The 10,083-nt window shown below is 47.8% G+C and overlaps 1 protein-coding gene and 2 non-coding genes across 3 annotated transcripts in view; 1 reads left to right on the top strand and 2 right to left on the bottom strand.

Moving 5' to 3' along the window:
• Positions 1-557: 557 nt before the first annotated feature.
• On the bottom strand, positions 558-629 carry trnac-gca (transfer RNA cysteine (anticodon GCA)). Its single transcript has one exon. It is a non-coding gene; the product is annotated as a tRNA-Cys (tRNA).
• Positions 630-1,050: 421 nt separating this feature from the next.
• Positions 1,051-1,122, bottom strand: trnac-gca (transfer RNA cysteine (anticodon GCA)). Its single transcript has one exon. It is a non-coding gene; the product is annotated as a tRNA-Cys (tRNA).
• A 541-nt stretch (positions 1,123-1,663) lies between these two features.
• LOC117433357 (LIM and SH3 domain protein 1-like) overlaps positions 1,664-10,083 on the top strand; it is a 14,991-nt gene continuing 6,571 nt past the window's right edge. The window contains exons 1-2 of the mRNA XM_034055539.3: positions 1,664-2,014; positions 5,951-6,045. Of these exons, the coding sequence (XP_033911430.1) occupies positions 1,946-2,014; positions 5,951-6,045 (164 nt within the window). The 5' untranslated portion in view covers positions 1,664-1,945. The remainder of the gene's footprint in view (positions 2,015-5,950; positions 6,046-10,083) is intronic.

Genomic DNA, 10,083 nt, shown 5'->3' with positions numbered 1-10,083 from the left:
TATCACACTGTGCTGTGCTATGCTGTATCACACTGTGCTGTGCTGTATCACACTGTGCTGTGCTGTATCACACTGTGCTGAGCTGTGCTGTATCACACTGTGCTGTGCTGTGCTGTATCACACTGTGCTGTGCTGTATCACACTGTGCTGTGCTATGCTGTATCACACATCAACCCTCCTCTTGTCATTGTATCAGGTCTCTATTGTATATCTTGTATCAGGTCTCTATTGTATATCTTGTATCAGGTCTCTATTGTATATCTTGTATCAGGTATATTTCGTATTAGTTATTTTGTCTTTGAGGTGTCATTCATATAAGTGTGATCAGTGCTCTCTCTCCCTCTGTTTTTGCAGGCTGATATTGCGGCACGCTTGGCTGCTCTCCTCTCCTCTCCTCTCCTCTCCTAACTCAGGGAACACGCTCCTGTCCTGCCTGTAATTATACAGCAGGGTGAGCAAGACAGGAAAGACAGAGACATTAGGTTTTAGAATTGGTTTTTTAGAACCATTTGCAAAATCCTTTAAAAAAATCAGCACTTTGTTTAAAATGTCGTGTAAGGGGGCATCCGGATTTGAACCGGAGACCTCTTGATCTGCAGTCAAATGCTCTACCACTGAGCTATACCCCCTCGCTGTCCTGAACCACATCCGCTGCGTCTCAGCTTCGTGTTTACTGCACTAAACCAGGGTTATAAACAATCTCGCCGCTAGGTGTCGCTAAAACTACACAGATGGAATTGCAGCATTTGCCCGCTGTCTAGGTTAGAAGACGTGGCGCTTCACTACATCCAAACTATGAAAATGTATTAACATGACAGCTATAGACTGCGCTGACGCTGTAAATCAGACTTCAACTAGACTGACGTTCGGGGATAAAATCCGCTACTTGGACCCCGATGAGCAGAGATGAAAGCCACGGACCTCCTCGGGTTTGAAACGTTCTGTATTGTTTTGTATTTAAAATAAAATGGTTCTCATCTTTATGGCCGATTTCAAGTTCTGGCTAACAAAAATAAAATACTATTCTATATCAAAATAAAAAAAAATTTGAGGGGGCACCCGGATTTGAACCGGGGACCTCTTGATCTGCAGTCAAATGCTCTACCACTGAGCTATACCCCCGTCTTGTCTCAGCAATCACAGTTACCATGTTACACCTTTCACAAATAACTGCTGTCCCAAACGCAGCTCGTTTTAAGTGCGTTTGTAACACCAGACGCGCCCCAAGTCTGCTTGTGGATTTGGGTTATTAATCATCGTGACAGATCCTGGACGCCTTACAGAATAACTTACTGGTTTTCTGTTTGTTTTGCAACGTCACCCACAGTTTTACATTTAAAGTGGGGGGGGGAGGAACGTTGTAATTCGCCAGTGGTGCGCAACAGAGCGCGCCTCGGCGCGTAATCCAACCATTTTAGAAACTACCTTATCTAAACCCACTCCCAAACACAAACACGAAATAGGGTGCTAACCCTATAAGAAAACAACGACTCATTACTAACACACATATATATATATATATATATATATATATATATATATATATATATATATATATATATATATATAGCCTTATTTTAAAGATGATGCCTCGACGATAAGTAAACGACAGTCCAATAAGCCGTTTATCTATCTGACTGACAGTCTAAATTCTTGTTTAAGGTTATCGCAGCCCGAGGAGGCGCGCTTTCCGCGCTCCCGATCTCTCCAGTCCTTTTTCAAATCTGGCCGCTTGTGTGGATCGCGCTCGCCCCTCCTCCGTGTTGCGCTGCTGCTCAGTCCGTGCGTTTGATCAAACCGGCCGCCCAAAAACAACAGCGGAAAAAAAACACGAAAAACTGCTACATCGAGAAACACTACCCGCACACTTTTTTGTTTTTGTTTTTTTGGTGGGGAACAAGACAACCCCCGCCAAAAAAAAAAACCAGCCAATAATCCGGACAATATGAACCCGAGCTGCGGCAGGTGCGGAAAAGTCGTTTATCCGACAGAGAAAGTGAACTGCCTGGACAAGGTAAATAAATAAGCGGACATGCTGCGAGATGGACCGGGCAACGCAACCGTGTGTGTGTGTGTATATGAGCGAGAGAGAGGGAGGGACGGAGTGTATGTGAAATTCGAGCTCAAATAGACTTGTCCAGTCACTATATTTATTAATATATATATATAATGTGTGTGTGTGTGTGTGTGTGTGTGTTTTCATTAATAGCGGTGAAGCTAGTATTGTGAATGATCGCTTTGTTTGTAATAATGTTGGAAGGTTTTGGTTTTGGTTTTTCTACACTGGCGTGTTGAGTAGATTTTCTTAGCTGCAGGATTAAACGCATTACGTGGAAGCTGGCCGCGGGGTGGGTCGGTTACTGTCTGTCTGTCTGTCTGCAGCCGGACAGCCTTTTAATTAAAAGCTTTGTTTGACATAGGGAGGCGCGGTGTGTTCAATCGTGCAGAAGTTAAAAAAAATATTAACAGGAACCATTTTGAGAGAGTCAAAAAGTGTAGAAATGTGGCGTTTGAGTGAGTTTCCTGTCGAGAACAGCCATGCCCCGCCCGCCAGTGAATTCCAGAACACCGTCAATAACAGCAACGTTGCGCACAGCCCGACTCACGACAGACACACGTCGTTACAATGTGTCTGATACAAACCACTAAAACAACGGGGAATTATTTATATATATATATATATATATATATATATATATATATATATACACACACACACACGCGCGTTATAATTTAAGAAGCATAAACTGTGGAGTAAGATGATTAAGATCAGATACACAGTGCTGATTTACTTGATAGAAACCGTTTTATGTATTTTTTTCACGCAACAGTAGTGTATCAATATAGAACAGACGTGCGTTGAATATATATATATATATATATATACACACAGTCTCACTCTGTCTCACACACACAGTCTCACTCTCTGTCTCACACACACAGCCTCACTCTCTCTTTCTGTCTCACACACACAGCCTCACTCTCTCTCACACACACACAGCCTCACTCTCTCTCACACACACACACAGCCTCACTCTCTCTCACACACACACACACACAGCCTCACTCTCTCTCACACACACACAGCCTCTCTCTGTCTGTCTCACACACACACAGCCTCTCTCTCTCTCTCTGTCTCACACACACAGCCTCTCTCTCTCTCTCTCTCTGTCTCACACACACAGCCTCTCTCTCTCTCTCTGTCTCACACACACAGCCTCACTCTCTCTCGCACACACTCGCTGTCTCTCTCTCTCACACACACACAGCCTCACTCTCTCTCACACACACACACACAGCCTCACTCTCTCTCACACACACACACAGCCTCACTCTCTCTCTCTCACACACACACAGCCTCACTCTCTCTCACACACACAGCCTCTCTCTCTCTCTGTCTCACACACACACAGCCTCTCTCTCTCTCTGTCTCACACACACACAGCCTCACTCTCTCTCACACACACACACACAGCCTCACTCTCTCTCACACACACACACAGCCTCACTCTCTCTCTCTCACACACACACAGCCTCACTCTCTCTCACACACACACACTGTCTCTCTCTCTCACACACACTCACTGTCTCTCTCTCTCTCTGTCTCACACACACACAGCCTCTCTCTCTCTCTCTCTCACACACACACACACAGCCTCACTCTCTCTCTCACACACTCACTGTCTCTCTCTCTCTCTCTCACACACACACAGCCTCACTCTCTCTCTCTCACACACACACACACACATGCCAGGTCTGTTTTTAATTTGAACCTCCGGATTGTTCTTTCAGTGCCGTGTCATTTCCGATCTTTGTTAATGAAAGGGTCGGTTATTAAAGAGGTGAAAAGTTGATTTATTTATTTTCTCCTTGCTGACAGCATCGCTTTAAAAAAATTAAAATGTTTTCACACTGTGGCTTCGTATACTAGCGCGAGGGGCTGTGTACATATGGATTCACGGTGTGATAGTGACGCAGGAAACCCGCTCCCTGTCTGGATGGTAGGATATCTCTGTCCCACGCTGGCTAGCCGTGCTCCCTGTGTCTATTTAAAAGGGTTAACAAACAGGCCGAGTCCTAATTTGTCTCAAAAGGACAGTCCAATCGAATTACCGCAAAACGAAGAGACTCAGAATTGAATGAAATTGATTCAGCGCGGTCTCCCGGGACTGAGGGAGGGGTGGGGAGGGGTAGATAGATAGGGGGGCATTTTCTTGTATGAGTTTGTACAAGCGCGCTTGGTTGTGTATTGGTATGTGTTATAAGGTATGGCGAGAGACAATTAACTATGCATATTTGTAGTGGTATGTGTGAGAGAGTTTGTATAATTATAATACGGCAGATACATTGGTAAATATCGCTATATACAGATATGTTATTATTATTATTATGTGTTTATTTAGCAGACGCCTTTATCCAAGGCGACTTACAGAGACTAGAGTGTGTGAACTATGCATCAGCTGCAGAGTCACTTACAACTACGTCTCACCCAAAAGACGGAGCACAAGGAGGTTAAGTGACTTGCTCAGGGTCACACAATGAGTCAGTGAGTGAGCCGGGATTTGAACCGGGGACCTCCTGGTTACAAGCCCTTTTCTTTAACCACTGGACCACACAGCCACCTTTCTATACAGAGAGAGTGTGACACACAGAGCGGAGATGGGACTAGCTTTGCATAGCGGTTTGATCCATTCCTGGTTTCACCCCCCCCCCCCCCCCCCCCCCCCCCCCGCCCCCTCTTTGCTGGCTCCGGGTCCCAGATTGCACAGCATCAGGGGAACAGCCTGTGTGCAGCAGCCACTCCTGTCCTGCTTGTAAATGCAGGGATTCAGACAGAGAGAGAGCGAGACCAGCCGGCATGAATGGGACACTGTGCTGCCGAGTCTGAATGAGTGAGTCAGAGAGCGTGAGGGAGTATTTGAATCACTACAGCGTGTGGAGTGTGTGACTCTGTGTCTGTCTGTGTCTGTGGCTCTGTGTGTCTGTCTGTGTCTGTGACTGTGTGTCTGTGGCTCTGTGACTCTGTGGCTCTGTGTCTGTCTGTGTCTGTGACTGTGTGTCTGTGTCTGTCTGTGGCTCTGTGTGTCTGTCTGTGACTGTGTCTGTCTGTGGCTCTGTGTGTCTGTGTCTGTCTGTGGCTCTGTGTGTCTGTGTCTGTCTGTGGCTCTGTGTGTCTGTCTGTGGCTCTGTGTGTCTGTGACTGTGTCTGTCTGTCTGTGGCTCTGTGTGTCTGTGGCTCTGTCTGTCTGTGGCTCTGTATGTCTGGCTCTGTGTGTCTGTGGCTCTGTGTGTCTGTGACTGTGTGTCTGTCTATTTTATATTTAAATGGAGGATGCTTCATGAAAAAACATTGCATACAGTAATTACGTCAAGGGCGGAGGCAGCGATAATGAACAAGCCTTTGGGCTAACATTTCATGTTGAAATGTATCTACATGAGAGAGAGAGAGAGAGAGAGAGAGAGAGAGCGAGAGCATAATCTCTCTCTGGTGTGTGTGTGCTCCCCTTCTCTCTCTCTGTGGTGTGTGTGTGCTCCCCTTCTCTCTCTCTGTGGTGTGTGTGTGCTCCCCTTCTCTCTCTCTCTCTCTCTCTCTGTGGTGTGTGTGCTCCCCTCCTCTCTCTCTCTCTGTGGTGTGTGTGCTCCCCTCCTCTCTCTCTCTCTGTGGTGTGTGTGCTCCCCTCCTCTCTCTCTCTCTGTGGTGTGTGTGTGTGCTCCCCTCCTCTCTCTCTCTCTGTGGTGTGTGTGTGTGCTCCCCTCCTCTCTCTCTCTCTCTCTCTCTGTGGTGTGTGTGCTCCCCTCCTCTCTCTCTCTCTCTCTCTGTGGTGTGTTGTTTTTTTATGTATAAAACAAGCAGCCTGCAGCTTTGAATGAATTAGAGACAGAGAGACAGATCTCTGCGCACCCCGCCCGTCTCCTCTGATTAACCCTTTGCTCCCCTGTCGTTTTGCAGTACTGGCACAAAGCATGCTTCCACTGCGAGGTGTGTCACATGACTCTCAACATGAAGAATTACAAAGGCTACGACAAGAAGCCCTACTGCAACGCGTGAGTACCCCCCCCCTGCACGCACTAACCCTACCCCCCCCTCGCACACGCACCCCCCCAGACAGACATTCACACACACACTAACTGATACACTCACACTCACACCTATTCTATTTTAATGGTCTATAAAGTACCTCAGCCTGTTTTTTCCCCCAGGATAGGCTGTAAATCCTCAATGCAGGCGGCTTCCTCAGTGAACGCGTCGGAGCTGCGGCTGCTTTCAGTCTGCTTATTGCTTTGGGTGCAGAATACTGCTCTCTGGTTTCAGAGTACTGCTCTCTGGGTGCGGAGTACTGCTCTCTGGGTGCAGAGTACTGCTCTCTGGGTGCAGAGTACTGCTCTCTGGGTGCAGAGTACTGCTCTCTGGGTGCAGAGTACTGCTCTCCGGTTTCAGAGTACTGCTCTCCGGTTTCAGAGTACTGCTCTCCGGTTTCAGAGTACTGCTCTCTGGTTTCAGAGTACTGCTCTCTGGTTTCAGAGTACTGCTCTCCGGTTTCAGAGTACTGCTCTCCGGTTTCAGAGTACTGCTCTCCGGTTTCAGAGTACTGCTCTCCGGTTTCAGAGTACTGCGCTCTGCTCTCCGTGTAGAGTGCTGCTGCTGGAGTTGTTTTCAGGTCCTGTGAAAAGTCTGGGAACTCCTGGAAACGCTGGGAGGGAAATTCCGGGAATTCCAGAGCGCTTAGACAACAGCTCCCAGCGACGTCTCCCCCTGAAAATCCACAGGGATGCCTGGATTCCCTGGGATTGAGGGGAGGGGTGAGAGCGAGGAGAGAGGAGAGGAGAGGCAGGGAGGGAGTTACACACGGCTTGTCTGAGTCTCTCAGTTCAGCTTCAGTTAATCCAGTTACTTCAGACTCCTGATCAGAGACTCGGAGGAGAAACTGGAAGCTCTGAACCAGTGGAGTCAGGTGTTTCAGCCAGTGCAGCTGCACAATGTTAACACACTAAGCAGGGAGTAGCCCTGAATCCTGATGCTTCCTTCACATGATGTAGAGGCGTGTATCGTGATACACACGACCACAGCACAGCTCACTGGAGTTCACCAAGTGGTTTTACAGTTGGTATGGATGCATACTCTTGCCTAATTAATTTCATTTCTGTCCACACCTCTCTGTGCTTTACAATGCTTCCCTATGCTTTACCAGACCTCTCTGTGCTTTACAATGCTTCCCTATGCTTTACCAGACCTCTCTGTGCTTTACAATGCTTGCTTTTAATGTGGGAATTTTTACAAGGGAAGTTAGTCACTCCACATGAAAGCGGATGCTGTGTTTAAATGTGCAACACACACACACACACACACACACACACACACACACAGGTGCTTTTGATATTTAGTTTTTTTGCCCCCTCTCTCGTGAAAAGCTGTGCTGCTGCTCCTGGTTTAACAGAAAGTGTGTGTCTTTCTGAAAGAGGTTCTGTTGCAGCTTGTTGTAGATTTGCATAGATCAGAGATAGAGAGAGAGAGAGAGGAGTTGTATCGGCCTGTTTGTGTGTGTGTCTTTGCATGTGTGCGCTTGTAAAGAAGGGTGTCTGTGTGTGTGTCTCAGTGTGTGTGTCTGTATGTCGGTGTGTCTGTCTGTGTGTGTCTGTGTGTGTCTCAGTGTGTGTGTCTGTGTGTCTCAGTGTGTGTGTCTGTGTGTGTGTGTCTGTATGTCTGTGTGTCTCAGTGTGTATCTGTGTGTCTCAGTGTGTGTGTATGTCTATGTCGGTGTGTCAGTGTGTGTGTCTCAGTGTCTCAATTTTAAACACCATACATGTAATTAGAGAAGACTTTACTAAAACCAAAATGCCTTTACTTGTGTGTGTGTGTGTGTGTGTGTGTGTGTGTGTGTGTGTGTCTGATGGGTCAAACCTAGCTCATAGGCCATGTCCCTGAAACACTGTAAACAAACATGATGTGTGTGTGTGTGTGTGTGTGTGTGTGTGTGTGTGTGTGCTGAGCTTATTACTGTAATTACGTAATTCATCCATTCATTAAAGCTCTATAGTCCAGCAGTCACAGTGAGCAGGGTTAGCTGTATAGTCCAGTCACAGTGAGCAGGGTTAGCTGTATAGTCCAGCAGTCACAGTGCGCAGGGTTAGCTGTATAGTCCAGCAGTCACAGTGCGCAGGGTTAGCTGTATAGTCCAGTCACAGTGAGCAGGGTTAGCTGTATAGTCCAGTCACAGTGAGCAGGGTTAGCTGTATAGTCCAGTCACAGTGAGCAGGGTTAGCTGTATAGTCCAGTCACAGTGAGCAGGGTTAGCTGTATAGTCCAGCAGTCACAGTGAGCAGGGTTAGCTGTATAGTCCAGTCACAGTGAGCAGGGTTAGCTGTACAGTCCAGTCACAGTGAGCAGGGTTAGCTGTATAGTCCAGTCACAGTGAGCAGGGTTAGCTGTACAGTCCAGTCACAGTGAGCAGGGTTAGCTGTATAGTCCAGCAGTCACAGTGAGCAGGGTTAGCTGTATAGTCCAGTCACAGTGAGCAGGCTTAGCTGTATAGTCCAGTCACAGTGAGCAGGGTTAGCTGTATAGTCCAGTCACAGTGAGCAGGGTTAGCTGTATAGTCCAGTCACAGTGAGCAGGGTTAGCTGTATAGTCCAGTCACAGTGAGCAGGGTTAGCTGTATAGTCCAGTCACAGTGAGCAGGGTTAGCTGTATAGTCCAGTCACAGTGAGCAGGGTTAGCTGTATAGTCCAGTCACAGTGAGCAGGGTTAGCTGTATAGTCCAGCAGTCACAGTGAGCAGGGTTAGCTGTATAGTCCAGTCACAGTGAGCAGGGTTAGCTGTATAGTCCAGTCACAGTGAGCAGGGTTAGCTGTATAGTCCAGTCACAGTGAGCAGGGTTAGCTGTATAGTCCAGTCACAGTGAGCAGGGTTAGCTGTATAGTCCAGTCACAGTGAGCAGGGTTAGCTGTATAGTCCAGCAGTCACAGTGAGCAGGGTTAGCTGTATAGTCCAGTCACAGTGAGCAGGGTTAGCTGTATAGTCCAGTCACAGTGAGCAGGGTTAGCTGTATAGTCCAGTCACAGTGAGCAGGGTTAGCTGTATAGTCCAGCAGTCACAGTGAGCAGGGTTAGCTGTATAGTCCAGTCACAGTGAGCAGGGTTAGCTGTATAGTCCAGTCACAGTGAGCAGGGTTAGCTGTATAGTCCAGTCACAGTGAGCAGGGTTAGCTGTATAGTCCAGCAGTCACAGTGAGCAGGGTTAGCTGTATAGTCCAGTCACAGTGAGCAGGGTTAGCTGTATAGTCCAGTCACAGTGAGCAGGGTTAGCTGTATAGTCCAGTCACAGTGAGCAGGGTTAGCTGTATAGTCCAGCAGTCACAGTGAGCAGGGTTAGCTGTATAGTCCAGTCACAGTGAGCAGGGTTAGCTGTATAGTCCAGTCACAGTGAGCAGGGTTAGCTGTATAGTCCAGCAGTCACAGTGAGCAGGGTTAGCTGTATAGTCCAGTCACAGTGAGCAGGGTTAGCTGTATAGTCCAGTCACAGTGAGCAGGGTTAGCTGTACAGTCCAGTCACAGTGAGCAGGGTTAGCTGTATAGTCCAGCAGTCACAGTGAGCAGGGTTAGCTGTATAGTCCAGCAGTCACAGTGGGCAGGGTTAGCTGGATGGGGGGCGGAGTTGGCACCTCTTTTACTCACTCAGGCACATCGTGTGGGGGTGGGGCGCTCTGAAACGCTTGTCTGCTTTCTCCTCAGTAGTTGAGTGCAGCAGTGCAGAGGCCGTTGATCTCTCTCGCTCGCTCTCTCTCTCTCTCTCTCTCTCTCTCTCGCTCTCTCCATTAGCAGTGCTGTAGTTGATCTTTCTCTTCCTCTCCTCTCTCTCTCTCTCTCTCCTCTCTCTCTCTTGCTCTCTCTCCGTTAGCGGTGCTGTAGTTGATCTCTCTCTTCTCTCTCTCTCTCTCTCTGTTAGCAGTGCTGTAGTTGATCTCTCCTCTCTCTCTCTCTCGCTCTCTCCATTAGCAGTGCTGTAGTTGATCTCTCTCTCTCTCTCCTCTCCTCTCTCTCCGTTAGCAGTGCTGTAGTTGATCTCTTTCCTCTCTTTCTCTCTCC

This window comes from Acipenser ruthenus, chromosome 33 (assembly GCF_902713425.1).
Source record: "Acipenser ruthenus chromosome 33, fAciRut3.2 maternal haplotype, whole genome shotgun sequence".
NCBI lineage: Eukaryota > Metazoa > Chordata > Actinopteri > Acipenseriformes > Acipenseridae > Acipenser > Acipenser ruthenus.
This window is presented reverse-complemented; position numbering and strand designations above follow the sequence as displayed.